This window comes from Crotalus tigris, unplaced genomic scaffold, assembly GCF_016545835.1.
Source record: "Crotalus tigris isolate CLP2741 ecotype Arizona unplaced genomic scaffold, ASM1654583v1 scf7180000020027.212742, whole genome shotgun sequence".
NCBI lineage: Eukaryota > Metazoa > Chordata > Lepidosauria > Squamata > Viperidae > Crotalus > Crotalus tigris.
Window position 1 is genome coordinate 63,520 of NW_024097824.1, and position 17,275 is coordinate 80,794.

Sequence of the window (17,275 nt, forward strand, 5' to 3'; positions counted from 1 at the left end):
GGGTTACTTTTCTCGGCATCCCTGGACTTAACAGTTCTATTGTTCTTGTTCGTCCTCAGAGTCGCTATCAGGCGAGTTGGTGGCTTTCCTGTTAGGGCCAGAATTCCTTCCCATGGGATCCTGGGGGATTGAACCTTGATGACCTCAGCGCTATTCATGGAGGTCTCCCTGGGTCATTGAGGAGTCTTCCCAAGCTTCCCTCCATCAGATCGGTCTGAGTTGCATACAGGAGTCTTCAAATGGCATTTTGCAGCCCGGTGTCCTTCTTTACAGTACTTGAAGCAGGCAGTTGAACATGGTGCTGCAGTGGGACTTTGGTCGCCTCTCATTTACCCTCTGGGGGGGGGAGCATCTCCATATCCAGCCAAGTCATCATTGACTTCGGACTTGGTCAATCTCGGCTTCCTCGGCCAGGATGCATTAGTTGTGGAGGTGATCCGGAGCTCCCCAGGCAATGCACACTTGGTACAGATCATCGTTCAGCCCATCTTTGAAATGGTCCACTAGGACTTCTTCCAGCCAGTTGAGCAAAATGCCTCTGAACTCCTCCATATACTCGGCCACTGGGCAATGACCTTGCCTCACCATTTTGATGTGCTCTCTGGCTTTCTGGTCAGCTAAGGAGTCCTCAAATCTTTGCCTCAAAGCAGCCATAAATTGATTGAAGTTTTGGAGCTCAAGGGTGTCAGTCTTATGCAGGGTCACCATCCACCGAGTGGTTGCTCCCTCCAGGGCTATAGTCACCACCCTGACCCGTCCTCTGTGGCTGGGGATATCCTGGCCATATTCCTCCATGTAGCTCAGGACATGGGTTAGGAAAAATCCTAGTTGGTGGGGTGCCCCACTGTAGTTCACTCCCAAGAATGGGACCTTTTGATTAGGCTGGTGAGTCCTCCTTCATCTGGCTCAGCACCTGTCTCCCCCAGTTGGGATGACCCATGCTAGCATTGCTGCTGCAGCCATTGCTTCTATAGCTTCTGAGGCACCAGGATTTGCCAACTTGCCCTCTCAGCATTCCTCCTCTGCCAGTCTTGGCAACAATGAGTCCCAGCAGTGGTCGTCTTCTTCTTCCTCTTTAAGGGTTTTGAAAGCTTCCACCACCAGACTGATGGCTTGTTTAAGGAAGCGATCAGACTGAGTTGGTCTCTCATCTTCTTCTTCACTGAGGTTGAGAGACCTCTCCATTTCTCACTTCCATCCCAGTTGATAGCTGCCACACTTGAGGATCACCTTTCTGGCTTTTGCCTCCCATTCTTCCTTCTTGCCCATGCCAATTGACCATCTCGGCTTTTCCCGACTGTCTCTGGTTATGGCTTCGTCGGACAAGCTGGTGCTGCTCAGGCCAACCTTGAGGGGAGCTTCCCTGCAAAAGTTGCTTTGTCCCATCTCACCACTGTGGTTTGACATCACTTTGCATGGTCCCCACGGTAGGGGTTTTCCCTCCGGGTTGACTACTTTGCAGATTCTGCCTAATGTAAGGTCTTGCCTCAATTAAGTCTCCCAAGAAAGCAGAACTCTTGAAATGGGCATCATTTCAAAAGGAACTTTTACTGGAAGGTGTTGACAGCAGGATCTAAGGGTTTCCTGTGTGAATCAATGTCAGAAGAATCAATAGAAACCCACTCAAGTGTCCATCCGGACGGATCAAATAGGCCAATCTGCAGGTATGAAAATGTTGGGAACAGAGCGATAAGGCACTGCTTCCAAGTCTGTTAGGTCTCCATACCTCTTCTTCTATGCCCAGAGATAAGGCAGAAGGAAGAAACATCAAAGAGAATAGAGCAAGGAAACAAGCAAAGGAAATACACTGTAGCAGCCCCAAGCTCCCCCTCCCCCCAGAAGAATGGCAGAACCTGAAAGAGAAAAGGAATTCCCATTCCCATAGAAAGACAGGGTTCTTGCAGATATTTCAAGACACCATTATTACTAATTTGTCATGCAATGGTAGTCAGTCTATGCAATCTTCTTGTAGCAGTTAACTAGATGGTCCACTTCTTTTCAGAGGCAGCATTTCTTGTCTGTAGGATCTTATCAATTATGGCTCTGTATGCATTTGTTCTTAAGACTTGTTTTGTTCAACCAGAATTACCCCCTCTGTTTCTTTCTTCAACTTTCCTGCACTTAGCCACTTAATTATCTATTTTTTCTGCTAGTTTTTTAAGAACTAGCCAAGTAATACTTTGTCTTGCCATGTCTGTTTCCCATTCCTCATTTTTTTTTCTTGAAGGACAATGTGATTCCTTCAATACTCAATAGATCTGACCGGTATTATAGCTTAATTTTCCTCACTGTCCTTCAGATATTTTGTTCTGCTTGAGTCCACTATTTCAACTGTCTATCTAATTGATGAAATTTCCCAGGTGTTAAATGCTTTGATGGTATTTTCTTCACTGACTTTAAGATCTTCTTTAATCGCTTGATGTATTCATTTCTGACCTTCTTCTTGATTTCAAGTTGCTTGAAGTTGTCAGTTTGAAGGATGCCAGGGAATTGTAGTGATTGTCTTCATCCAGACCTTTTATGTTATATTCATAGGACAACTTGATTTCTTCAATTTTCACCAGTTTTCCCATGTTGATGGTGAAGGTAGAACATTGTCCAATCCAAGCTCCATTGTAATGTCTTGGATGTATATACAAACAGTGTTGAAAAGGGGTTCTGCTTCAGATGATGCTTTTCCATGTAGTTTCAGATTGTCCATGTAAAACCTGGAGGATGTTTTGGATGTTTGATATCCCTGGTCTGAGTTATTCAATATAGTTGATGGAGGAATCAATGCAAAGACAAGCAGTAGCAGGGACAGAGAGAGTTTCCTTGAAATTCCACTCTTGAAATTAATATCTTCCATCTATCACCATTGACCAGCAACTGTATCTGTAATTATTACTTTTACCTCTTTAAGAATAGGGATGGAAGAAGCAAAATGACTGCTTCTAATACTGAACAGAAAATCATTTAACTAATGTGATTACATTTTTATTATTTAATTCATTTTCCTGATTTTAAATGTAATATTAGATATTCCTGCTGAGGTCGTAAGCCTCTCAGCCCCCAAAATAACACTTCAGAAATAAGGTTTATCAAACAGAAGTTCCTCTGCCTTCAGCAAGTCAAGGAAATTATTTTCTAAAGTGCTTTAGCATAATCTTGTTAAACCCATAGCAAGACTTCAAAAAAAAAAGTTTCTAGATGTTTGGCTGCTAACAAGGGAAATCAGTAACTGGGGAATTGCAGGCATCTTCAAATGTTTGTATCCCCTAATTTCAAATTCCTTGCTTGCTTTACAAAGTGTAATACTGCGGTTTTTGGAAATTTATAACATCTTGTCTCAGAACCATGAATAAGAAAGTATCTCTTCTATGTATACTTAGAGAAAATAGCATTAAATATGTTTCCATATGGCTCATTGATATTTATTTCTTAATAACAGGCAATGTTAGAAAAATAGTTATAACCACATTTTGCTTTTCAGAAATCTTCCCAAGATCATTGTATACATTTTATAAATTATTTCTTACAGAGTGACACTCAGGATAAAGTTTCAAAAGTCAATACAAGTACTGATTTTCCATTCTATATTAAAATGAAAAGATGATTCTGTATTGTATTGTCGAAAGAAAAATCTTCATCAGGGTCCAGTCCAAGCTGGGAATAAACAAAATGGAGACTGCTTTAGAAAGAAGGTTGCAGTTTATTGAAGAGGAGAGCCAGACAGAAAGATGGCTCTGGGAAAGATGACCACATGTAGCAGGGAGTGGTGGGTTTTTATACCCTCTGGGGCTCTTGAGGTTGTTTTCTGCTCCTGTTTGAGGCTTTGTATTTCCTGTGATGTACTTTGACCTGAGTCTGAGTGTGCCCTTTTGGTATTGGTGGGTTAATCCTATTATGTCTCCTGTCTTTAGAATTTGGGTGGGGGTATTTAGATTTTAGGTGTATTTGTCTTCCTAATAGCTTCCTGGCTCCAGCTTACAACTGCCTTTCTAAAAGCTGGCTTCTGCCTAGTTTCTGCTTGGGGGAGAGTGGCTGGGGCTGGTTTCTGGGGGCTGGTTTCTGTCTTTTTAAAGATCTTCTCCATTATTCCTTTGGGGAAATATATTCTGCCTTTTTAATATTCCCCAAAATATTTCTTTATCTGGATTCTTCCCACAGTATATACAATAATTGTTTCATTTGTTTTTTTGGTTTTAAGGCATGCCACAGTACATAAAATATTATTAAAGAAATGTCAATGTGAAAGGCAGGGATTGATGCTTAACCAATTAGATATCTTTGAATTAAAATCAGAATGGAACACACTTTCCAGGTTATCATGTGTTTAATTATATCTATCTATATGATCTTAGCATTTGGTATCCATAGCTTCAGCTCTTTTTATTAAAAATTGTCAACAATCCCAAATTTCCAAACTTTTTTTATTTTATTAAAAGAGACAGAGAAGGAAACGTATAGTATATACATGTACTATAGTATAGTACATATACTATAGTATAGTAGTATAGTATAGTATAGTATAGTATAGTATAGTATAGTAGTGTAGTGTAGTGTAGTGTAGTGTAGTGTAGTGTAGTGTAGTGTAGTGTAGTAGTATAGTAGTATATGTACTATAGTATAGTAGTATAGTATAGTGTAGTGTAGTGTAGTGTAGTGTACTATAGTAGTATAGTATAGTAGTATAGTATATACATGTACTATAGTATAGTACATGCTAAATCAGCTAGCTCTTCAAATGGATTTGTTACCATTTTAGTCTACGTTAGTTCCATTCTTTATGTTAAGAATCAAGATAGTTTGTATTTTAAAAGGAGAACCAAAAATGCAATAACTGTACAGTCCTGGATAGTTTTCCTCACAAAACCAAAAATCTAAATAAACAAATAACTCCAGAAAATAACATCCTCCTTTTTTAAAAAAAAAAAAAAAAAAAGGAGGGGGGGAACCCTAAACATTTAAAGCTGACTCAAATAAGCAAGTATTTGAGAGAGAGACTGGTATATTTTTATACATAGGAAATTCTTGATTCAGTCATTCAAATGAATGGAAAAATCAGCCAGCATATGCAAGAATTCCATGTGTATATTATGGTGCATACAAGTAGCCTAATTAGTGCTTGCTTTTGCTTTTGAATAAGTTTGAGTTTCAACAAAAATTGAGCACTTGCTGTCATTTGTTTTCCTTTTCATACTATAATTATAACTGTTTCCTTTGCAGACCTTGCCAGTGAGGTTTGGAGATGGACAACTATATACCTGGACAGATGGCTTGAAAAGAAAGGACTGGCATGACTATGAACATATTCAAAAAGATGCCATCCGTTTAGGTGAGATGCTTAAGGTACTTGACCCATACATGTAGGCAATTGGGAATGGCAAGAGGAAGAAATGAGAGAACTACATTATTTACTTACTTGTGAGCAATGTCAAAATACAACCATGAAAGGACAGTTTGTGTTGTGATGTCACTATGCACATTTCTTCTTTTTCACATTATTGTGGTTTTTGCTGGACATCTATGTCCCTAGGGACTATGTAGTTTTGCAATAGACCTGGATAAATATTATCTACAGAGATATCTTCCAGTATCTGAAATATCATGCAAAATGTTGAACACCAAACTCAGTTTCATGGAAATCCACTTTCATTAAACTGAGGTGTGTTGCTGATCATTTATTTCTTAAAAGTCAATGTCTAGCCAGAAGTGCCAGAAAGATTGCTAAATATGATGCCCAGAAGCAGAGGTTGGAACTATAGTGTACATTTTAGTTGAAATATTAAGGTAAGTTAGTGTGACATTCCATCTGCCATCTTGCTAATTTTACCCTTTCCCTCCATCCTTATGGATGCCACTATGAATTGTCACATTTGAAATAGAAAGAAAAATGGATCTGTTCCTTATCACTGTCACTGAATAAATTTTAAAGTATCCTTTCCCTGTTTTTATATTTTTTATCCTTTAAAGTTCAGCTCTTGTAAAAAATTAAATTATTTTCCCAAAAACCTTTGAATGATTTATATACTATTCTTACTAGTTTGTTTTTAAAATTGTGAGGCTGAAGCAAAGTGACTAAGTGGGAATTTCTTTGCTGAGTGGGGATTTAACCAAGCTGTTCCTAGTCGCAGTCCAATATTAATCATAACAATACTGAGTTAGATAGACATATATTTCCAATGGTGCCTTGTGCAGCTTAAGTGAGACTTTGTTCTTGTGTTGGCCTCCAATTCCTTATTTGAATGGAAGTAGCTTTCATTTGTATGGAAGTGGCTATAAAAAGCACATTTTTCCAGTGTAACTGTGAAACTGGGAATCAAGAGTTAATCTATAAATTATAGTTTAGTATAGGTATATTAAAGTGTGCTAGCCCATCTCAATATTTTATACATTATAACTAAACAAAGATCACAGAAGCACAATGGGCTTCAGGTCATATTTAAAACTTATTTATCAAATTAAGTTTGATCCTAACTGAGAAGGAGTAAAAAGATTACAAACTCATGAAAGAATTGGCACTGTATCTTTTTGGTTGTTTACAGTATGAAAAAAAAGCATCAATACATGTTTACCTTGAAAATTAATAGTATATAAAGCACACTGTTTCAAGACTTTCTAAATTTAGTAACAAAGCATCCCATTAAAATCCAAAATGGTCCAGAGGAAGGGTGGTCAACTATTTTATGTAACCAGGAATTACAATGTGATAGTATTTAAGAATTAGCAGGGAGAGCAATAATATTTTACGAAGTCTATTCAAAGACTTATTTCTTGGCTTATAAGAAACAGTACAGTTGCATCATCAATATACAGTATGAAGCAGAATTTCACAGCAGGGTGTCTGAGGATTGAAAAGCTGAAACGTTTGGTCCAGTGATCTTGAGAATGGAAAGGGGGGAGGGGGCCCATTTCAGATGCCCCAGAACTAAAATGTGCAGTATCCATTATCATTGGCCCCATTTTCTAGGAATTCACCAATTTTCAGAACAAGTTGCTTATCTTTGGAACACAGCATCAGGCTAAGCCGAAAATAGCCCAGATATACATTTTTTTAATTCTTAATATTACACAGTGAGTTTAGATGAGTAATATTTCAGATAAACTAATTTACTTGTATTGGGATTAGCCCTTGGAGAAAGGATGAAGTAAAGTATATTTAATAGATCTCCATTATTCTAGTGCAGATGAGGCATCACAGCTTCAGTCTAAGATATCAATATTAATCTAAAAATGATCTTTCACTGCACCTCTGAAGGTTGAAATTAATAAGAAAAGCTGCATTTCTTGATTAATAACTTGTTCAATATGTTTTCTTAAAATCTATTCATGTTAACAGTCACTTTACAAACAGGGATGTTATGTTAACAAAGATCAATTAACAGTAACTAGTTAATTGCCCCCCCCCACACACATACAGACTATGAAAGGCCTCTCTAGCACATTGTTTTTTAATTATCTGAGTATAATTCATTTTCTTTTTTTTATTGAAAGTTTTTTAAATTTTACAAAACAAATCCCCTCCCCAAACCCCCCCACCCTCCCATACCCTCCCCCACCTCCCCAAACCTCCCAAACCCTCCCCCAACCTTCCCAGAGCTGAGTACAGGCTTAATTAAAATTTTTCAGAAAAAGAAAAGAAAAACTTAAAACACATATAAATCCTAAACAAATCTAAATACATTAAATTAAATAGGTTATCTTCTCTAAAAAATAATAATTGCAATCATTAAACACATTATAATATACTCTAAACATTTTCTAGTATCATACTTATATTATTATCCATCATTCTGTATAAACTCCCTCCAAAACACAAATTTAAACATTACTTTCTTTGAATATCTATACCTACAATATAAAATCTAATCTCTCCCTCTTTCTTTATCCTAGAACACAAAAAAAACATATAAACCTTCATTATACCATTAAAACTAAATACTCTTTGAATACTTAAACTAAATACTTAAACTTAAACTTCTTATCTAAGATTTTCATTCAATCTCCATAATCTTCTCTCCTATCAAAAAAAAAAACTTAAAAGACATATAAATCCTAAACAAATCTAGGTACATTTAATTAAACAAGTTATCTTCTCTTAAAATAATAATAATAATAAACCCAATCATTAAACACATTATAATATACTCTGAACCTTTTCATATCATACTTATGTTATTATCCATCATTCTTTATAAACTCCCTCCAAAACACAAATTTGAACATTACTTAAAACATTAGAATTCCCTTATACACATTTAAATCTTTACCAATAACAAATTCCATCCACAATAAACACATTCCTTATCAGTCTCTCTTGTCCATAAACCTCAAAAGAAGTGCTTTGAAAACTGCCCTTAAAGCTAACTCCAAAAAGTTTGTAAATCTTGCTTCTCCCACAGATTCAGTACTCTTTTGAATACTTAAACTAAGTACTTAAACTTAAACATCTTATCTAGAATTTTCATCTCCATCCTTGTCAGTCTCTCTTATCCATAAATCTCGAAAGAAGTGCTTTGAAATCTGCCCTTAAAGGTAGCTCCAAAAAGTTTATAAATCCTGCTTCTCCCGCAGACTCAGGAGCCAATACTTGTGAGGCGTCCTTAAACTCCTTCTGTTGCTCTTTTTCTTTATGATTATATGTTGCACGAGTTGTCCTCTGCTCCTTCATCTCGACTTGTTGAGGCCCCTCAAACTGAGATTTCCCATTTTTCATTAATATAGGCTCTTCAGACTTCAATTCTACCCTTAAAGGTTGCTCCAAAAAATTTATAAATCCTACTTCTCCCGCAGATTCAGAAACCAATAGTTGTGAGGCTTCCTTAACCTTCTTCTGTTGCTCCTTTTCTTTACAGTTATATGTTGCACAGGTTATCCTCTGCTCCTCCATCTCAACTTGTTGAGGCCCCTCAAACTGAGGTTTCCCAATTTTCATAAGTATAGGCTCTTCAGACTGCAATTCTACCTTCTTTTCTTCCAAAGCTTTAAACTTAATAGATGGCGATGAACATACCCCCAGGACCGAAGTATAAAAGTCTTTTGCTTGAGAAACAGTATTAAGTCTATAACATATCCCCAGGTAATTCACCATCATTCCAATCGGAACATCCCATCTGAACAAGATTCGTCTCTTTTTAAGTTCATCTGCTAAAAAAACAAACTCCTTTCTTCTTCTTAAAATTTTAGATGGGATCTCCTTTAGAATTATAACATCTTGTGAAGCAATTTGAAATCTCTTCTTATAAAAAGCTTGTATAATTTCGTTGCGCAGGGATCTTTTCCCAAAGTAAATTACCACATCTCTTGGCAAATTCTTTTGCACTGCCACCACAGAGTTAACTCTAAATAATTTTTCAATTTCACTAAGTATTTCCTCTTTTTCTTTATTCAAAATCACAGCAAAGTCCTTTGCAACCATCTCTCTCAGATCTCCTTGCACAGACTCTCCCAAACCTCTGATTCTTAAGGCATATTCCATTTGTCTATATTGAAGCATAAGAATCTCATTTTTCATTTCTTTTTCCATGCTTTCAAATTTTCCCTCCATCAATTCCACTTTTTTCTGCTACCTCTTCTACACAAGAGTTCAGCTTTTCAAGAACAGAGGCAACTCCTTTTAGAGCCAAAACTATCTCTTGCCTCAAAATCTTATTATTTTCCTCTAAAATCTCTTTCATTTCTGCCCTAATTTGAGATATAACATTTCCCATCATATCTTGCAAATCCTTCACAATTATTGGCTGTACCAAGGAAGAGGGTGAAGCTATTGATTTAGGTTGTTGCACTGATGATAACACCGAAGAAGAAACCACCTTAGGAGCTGTAGGAATTACTGGACGCTTTGGAGCCATCTTAAAAAAAATCTTTACTCCTTCTTAAAAATTACAAAAATTAAGCAAAAGAAAAAGAGAGATTAAGTCCAAAAAAATTCAAAAAATCCTTCAAAAGGAGATCATTATAATAAAAAGAAAGGAGTTAAAAAAAGAAAAGGGAAGAAGAAAAAAATAATTAAATAGAAAAAATCCATTCCATTTTTTTAAAAGTACAAAAAGCAAAACAAAGAAGTTAAACAAAAATAATAATGCTTCTAAAATCCAAACCCAACATCAAAATCAAATCCACATTACGTTCCAATCATTAAAAAAAAGGAAAAGGATAAAAAAAAAACACCAAAAAGCCTGCCGATCGCCATTCTACCTTCCCAAAGGAAAAAAAAAAAAACCGAAAGGCTTGCCGATCGCCATTTTACTTTCCCTTTCAACAAAAGGAAAAAATAAAAAGAGGGAATATAAAAGTAAAAGTAAATCTTTAAACTTAAAATACAAATAAAGTCAAAGAAAGCAAAAGCTAAATCCTCTACTCAGCTCTGTCCGCCTCTAAAAAAAACTCACCAGATCACTTTAATCGCAGAGGTGGTTGCAGCGGCTTGTTTTGTCCCTAGGGACAAAAGCAGCTGGGAAGCGGAGACAGTCTGAACTCCGTGGGAGCACTCCTCTCACCCCCCCCAAAAAAGCCTTGGGGGTGCATGAGAGTGGCTCTATCACTATTCAGACAACCCTCTTCTCCCCCCTTTGCCTGGGAGGGGGATTTTGAACCGCTGAACAGCTGATGGCCGCTGTTCATAGCGATTCAAACACTTACCCAGGAGGACGGCTACAAAGTAGCCGCCATCGCACGCGCAGATCCACTGGAAGATCTATAATTCATTTTCTTTAATGTCCTTACAAACAGCTGAGCTCCAGAAAACTACAGACCATGCAATGTGACAATATCACTTTTATTTGATTAGACTAGCTAAAATATCTCCTAAAAAGGTCATGGCATCAAGAGTTTTGACTTCTGGCCAGAAGTTACTCTGATTGTTTCTGTTAGTCATATTCCATTGGCACCTACTACATTTTCAGGGATGACCTTGGCTATGGATTACCTGAAATATACTAGACAAATGGTGGCTGAGAAACTCTTAACATAAATCTTGATAATGGTTCGCAATTTAGAAAGTTTAAATATACTTTCAGAGGTTAGCCTCACATGCTGCACAAAATCATAAATTGTTTTTGGCTTTGAGCCCTTCTATTAAAGTTAGGGTTAGGGTAAAGAGTAAATCTGAATATCAGTTTTCTGGTTCCATATAATTGGATAACTAAGAACAGAGGAGTTATATATAGCTCCTAAAGTCTTCTTTTGTGGTCTCCAGGGCATCCAAGAATAACACTGAAAAATTCTGAGGCAACAAGCTGAAAAAATTGGTTTTTACTATCCTACAAGAAATTCAACGAAGTATGTAAAGTGTATTGGATTTACTTACAGCATCTAAAACACATCCTCAGAAACAACTGAAGACTAATGTCATTAAACCACCAGTCTGCTTCCCTGTGGTTTTTGATCACCAAATATAATTTTAAAAATAAATAGAAATGTGGCCTCTAAATTGAGCTATTTATTTAGTAGGCTTTGGGATATGTACTGAAAGGCTTTGTCTCTCTCCCCTGTGCCACTCCCATCAGAATAACCTGGTTGGATTAAGTCAGTTTGACAATATTATTAGGAAATTCAAATCAGACTGAAGATTTGAATCATAAATGAGCCAATTGACATCCCACAAATATTCTGAATCAATTCTTCATTTGCAGAAGAATCATTATTGAATTCCAGGAACATTTCATCTTACTCTAGATGCTCAAGATGACATATATAGTTCTTCTCTCTAATGCCACTGATTATGTCCATAATAACTCAAAAAAGATTAGTCTGAGATCTAGCCAAAAGTTATTCAGTGAACTTCATGGTCGAGTAAAGATTTGACGTGTGCCCAAAGCTAGCTTTTCCAACATTAATCACTACGACAGCAGTACCAGTACCAAAATGAACAAAGTACAACTATTTCTAATGTGATGGCTGATAAGTACTTTTTCAGACACTTATTTGTTTGCAGTTCATAAGACTTGTTCTGGGAGATCATCAAGTGCCAGGGTTTTCTTAAGTTAAATGGAAAACAGCATTTGAGCTGTTTTGTTGTATTATTGGGCGATGCTGGGCTAAATAGAAGATGTACTATGCATCCCCTGGATACAAAAGTGGGAGTCATTTCAGTTAACTGCTGAAACACAATCTTTTTTTTTATTTAAAAAGTTTTATTAACAATTAACAGAATAAATATAGAAAGCCGATGGCGGCTTTCTTTTAGCCGTCTGCCCTGGGATCGCATAAAAGTCGGTAGAGACAGCTAAAATCAGCTGTTCCGCAGCTTAAAACCTCTTTCCTTGGGAGAAGAGGAAGAGGAGAGCTTCTTGGGTAAAGGTAGAGCTCCCCTGGACCCTCACAATTTTAGGGAGGTCGGAGGGAAGAGCTCCCTTGGAGCCCAAGTTTAACTCCACATTCCAGGATGTCTTTGTTCCGAAATTTAGGAACAAAGCTAGACGCCGCTTCCACATCTGCTTCTTAAAGTGAGATTGTGAGTATTTAAAAGCAGACGGAGCTGACCAGGAGAAATTAGATTTGTGATCATCTGGGACTTTAACTCCTGAAAAGTATCTTCTTCAAAAAGATTTTTTGTTGTTTGAAGAAAAGAAAGGGAAAGTGACAGAAGTTAAAGATGGCGCTTGGCTTTCTTGTTTGATCTTTTGCAACAAAGTTAATATATAAGGCAAGAACTTTCTTCTTTGTTTTTGGGATTGTATTTGTATTTTCTTTTTCTTGATTTTATAATATAAGACTGTGAATTTATAGAAATAGCTTCAAAACGATTTGTTTCTTCGGTTCCTAAAGCCTCTATTTCCTCTCTGATAACGCAGACTGTTTCTCAGCCTAAGCCAAAAACACCCCCTCCTTCTCCTCCTCCACCTGCATTTTCACTTAAAGACTTACAAGAAGCTTTAAAAAAATTCTTTAGACATCAAAGAGGAGGTGGCTGATCTTTTGGATATTAAAATGGCTTCAGAGAGGGCTGCTATGGCAGAATTACTGGAGAAAAAGAACAAAGAAATGAGGGAGGATATAATCTTTGCTTTTCAAGGTCTAGCTGTGCATATTGAGAGGATTGATGACAGATTGGATGAAGTGACGGAAAGCGCAGCAAAAATGGAAAGCAGAGTTGATGAGGTTGAGAATAAGATAGATTTGACACAGGATGAATTAATTATTTCACGGTACAGGGATATGGAATTTGCATTGTGCATTAGAGGCTTGAAAGTAAACCTGCAAGAAGATTTAAAAGAGTTAGTGGTTAAAGATATTGCTTTTAATTTGGGATGGAAACCAGAGGAAATTTGGGATGGGATTGAAAATTTTTTAGGGTAAACTCATGGATTGCTAGACAAAGAAATCTACCTAGAGATGTGGTCATTTGTTTCTCTAGAAGATTAATCCGTAATGAAATTGTACAAGCTTTCTACAAACAGAGGTTTCGAATTGCAGATCAAGATGTCATAATTTTAAAAGAAATACCTCCAAAGATTTTAAGAAAAAGAAAAGAATTCACTTTTTTATCTGAGGAGCTTAAACGTCATCAAATCCAGTTCAGATGGGAAATTCCAGCTGGGATAGTGGTGAACTACCTAGGAACGCGTTACAGATTAAATACAGTTTTAAAAGCAAAAGATTTTTATTCTTCTGTTCTGAAGGCAGATTCGCCCACATCTCCGCAAGCTAGTAAAATTGGAGAAGAGCAAACAACTGGAGGTGCGGTTTCTTTAATTGCTAAAGATTTACAAGTGGAGTCTGCTGTACAGACTTTGGAGATAAAAGAACAAAGGATGACTCGCACAGCGCATAAGCGCAGGGAGAAAGACCAGAAGCAGAAGGCTAGTGAAAAAATAGAAGGAACTATTGTTACAGAGCCTGTGGGAGGAGCAAGACCAAAGAGATCTTCTACAGTTGATCTTCAGGTTATGCTTCAAAGGCTTCAACCTGCCAGAAATGGCAAAGCTTCTGACATGGAATGTTAATGGCTTGAATTCACCACAGAAAAGAAAAAAAAGTGTTTCATTATCTGAAACAATATAACAATGATGTAGTATGTTTGCAAGAGACCCATATAACTTTGAAGGACTCTAAATATTTGATAAATTCTCATTTAGGATTGCATTTTATAGCTTCAGCCCCAGGGAAAAAAGGGGGAGTTGTGATTTATGTGAAAAAAAACTTATTGGCTAAGTTAATTGATTCTGATTCTCAAGGAAGATACGTCATTATTGAGTTACTATTACAAGGCAAGAAATTCCTTATTGTTGGATTATATGCTCCAAATCAGCAACAGAAACAATTTTACAAGCTTTTGCATGGAAAAATAAATCAGTTGGATTATAAATCAGTTATTTTGATGGGAGATTGGAATGGAGTTTTGGATACAAGGAAGGACAAAAAGGGCTCTTTTAAAACTTTTAATCAAACTAGATTACCTAAAGCTTTTTTTGATATGAAAGATGATTTGGAACTTATTGACATTTGGCATGAAAGGAATTCAAATGAAAGAGATTTTACTTTCTATTCGGATAGACACCAATCATTTTTTAGGATTGATTTCTTTTTAATTACTACTGATCTTTTTTCCAGGGTTAAAAAAGTCAAGATTTTTCCTAGAACATTGTCTGATCATAGTTCTGTGTGGCTGGAGTTGTTTGTGGAAGATGGGAATAGAAGATCTTGGAGACTGAATGAAAATTTATTTACATGGGAGGAGCTTGTACAAAAATGTAGAGAACATTTGAAGGAATTTTTTGTCTTAAATATGAATAAGGGTACTTCAATGTCTATGGTCTGGGATGCCAGCAAAGCTTACCTGAGGGAAGTTTTGATTCATATGAACAATGCTTTTAGGTCTAAATTGACACAAAAACGTAAAGAAATTGAAGAAGAGATTAAATTAAAAGAAAAGGATTTTGTTTTGAATCCAACAGATAATAAGTTAAAGACTTCTATAGATATGCTTAGGGAGCAATTTAATATGTTAATGGCAGACCAGGTTGCGACTAACTTGCATTATATGAGACATAATACTTTTTGTAATGCAAATAAGCCTGGGAGGTGATTAGCTTATCAATTGCATAAGAAACAGAAAGCAAAAATTATAGAGAAAGTAAAATATAAGGGTAGTGAAGTCTATCAACAGAATTTGATTAAAAAGTATTTTTTTAGATTTTTATACAAAATTGTATGCTAGCGATAATATACATGCTTTAGATGTAGAGAAGTATTTACAATTAGTACATTTTCCTAAACCTTCTATTGAACAACAAAATGTGATGAATTTTTTAACTACTTTGGAGGAAATTGGTTTTGCTATTAAGCAGTTAAAGGTTGGAAAGCCCCTGGTACAGATGGGTTAACGGCTAAAGGTTATTTGAAGAAATGATAGAGCCATTAAAAGAACTTTTTAATAGTATTTTATTGGGAGCTTCAATTCCTCCTTCTTGGAGAAGGGCCTTTATATCATTGATTCCGAAGGAGGATCAAGATCTTACTGAACCTAAAAATTATAGACCTATATCTCTTTTAAATGTAGATTATAAGATTTTTTCTAAGGATTTGGCAAACAGATTAATGCAGGTTAAGAAGGATTTAATTCATAGTGATCAGTCAGGATTTATAACAGGAAGATATATGAAATATAATACAAGACAAATTATTAATTTAATTGACTATTTGGATAAGAATAATCAGATTCCTGCAGCATTTATATTTTTGGATGCTGAGAAAGCTTTTGATCAATTAGATTGGCAATTTTTATTTTTATTAATAGAGAAAATGAATTTTGGAGATAAGTTTTTATATGCTCTCAAGGCTATATATCAGCAGCAGTCTGCTCAAATTATTATTAATGAGGGATTCACAGAGACTTTTAATATTGAAAAGGGTACAAGACAAGGTTGTCCATTATCTCCTTTTTTTTTTATTGAAATTTTTCAAAAATGTTACAAATAAACATCCCCCCCCTCCCAAACCACCCCACCCTCCCCCCCCCGACTTCCCAGAACTGAATATAGGATTATTTAACAAATTTTAAAAAATAACGTTTACAATTTATAAAATAATTAATAAAAATAATAAAGGTCATAACAATAATATATATAATAATATATATATAATAGTAATATGCATAACATAAGCTTTAAAATGAATAATATATACTAAAAAAGAAAGAAAAAAAAGGGAAAAGAAAAGAGAGAGAGAAAGAAAAAAGAAAAAAGTAGACGAAAAATAAAACATATATATAAAAATAATATATATAAATAATAATACGTAAAGAAAAAAGGAAGAAAGAAAGAAGAAAAAAACAATCATTACAAGTTATAAAAAAGCTAAATGGTATTTTTCCATATCCAAATTATATTGTATGAAATTTATCCATTTTTCCCATACTGCAAAGAATTTCTCTTGAGATTGCTACTTTAAAAAAGCCGAAATCTTTGCCATTTCTGCCAGATACGAAACTTTGTGAAACCACTCTTGCAAAGTAGGCAAGGATTCCTTCTTCCAATATTGCCCTATTAACAGCCTAGCGGCTGTAATCAAATTTAACATCAATATAACCTCCTTAGCATCACAATCAGTAACAATACCTAGTAAAAATAATTGCGGAGTAAATTTTACCCTCCGTTTAAAAATTCTTTGGATATTCCACCATATCTTAATCCAAAAAGCTTTTATATGCTTACACGTCCACCAAGTATGATAATAAGTAGCATCCAAATGTCCACATCTCCAGCATTTCGGCTGCAGATTAGGGTACATAATGGACATTTTCTTTGGATCAAGGTGCCATCTATAAAACATCTTATAAAAATTCTCTCTTAAATTTTGCGCTTGTGTGAATTTAACATTTCTTATCCAAATAAGTTCCCAAGTATCCATTGAAATCGTTTCACCAATATTCTGTGCCCATTTAATCATACAATCTTTAACTAATTCAGGTTCTGAGTCCAATTCCACTAAAACCCCATAAACTCTCTTAATATGGGTTGGCCTTTGATCTCTTACTTGTTTTAAAAGAGCTTCATCTTCTCTAAGCCAGCCCATTTTACAATCCATCTTCCATCTGTCCACTATTTGTCTGTATTGGAACCATGAATAAGTTAAATTTTCATGCGTTAATTCTTCCAAAGATTTTAACTGCCAATCTTGGCCATCCCATCTAAGTAACTGTGCATAAGAGACCATATCCATATTAACCCCTTTCCTTATGCCTTCTATGGCATGCCGAGGTATAGCCCATAATGGTATTTTGAAGTCACTTTTATAATACTTTCTCCACACTCTAAGCAAAGAGATTCTTATAATATGAGACTTAAAAACC

General features: G+C 35.8%; 1 protein-coding gene across 1 annotated transcript in view; it reads left to right on the plus strand.

Annotated features, from left to right (window-relative positions):
• The first annotated feature begins 931 nt into the window (after positions 1-931).
• The window catches only part of LOC120318068 (polypeptide N-acetylgalactosaminyltransferase-like 6), a 71,267-nt gene continuing 54,923 nt past the window's right edge, over positions 932-17,275 (plus strand). Inside the window, exons 1-3 of the mRNA XM_039365306.1 lie at positions 932-1,111; positions 2,536-2,586; positions 5,209-5,317. Coding sequence (XP_039221240.1) covers positions 932-1,111; positions 2,536-2,586; positions 5,209-5,317 — 340 coding nt within the window. The remainder of the gene's footprint in view (positions 1,112-2,535; positions 2,587-5,208; positions 5,318-17,275) is intronic.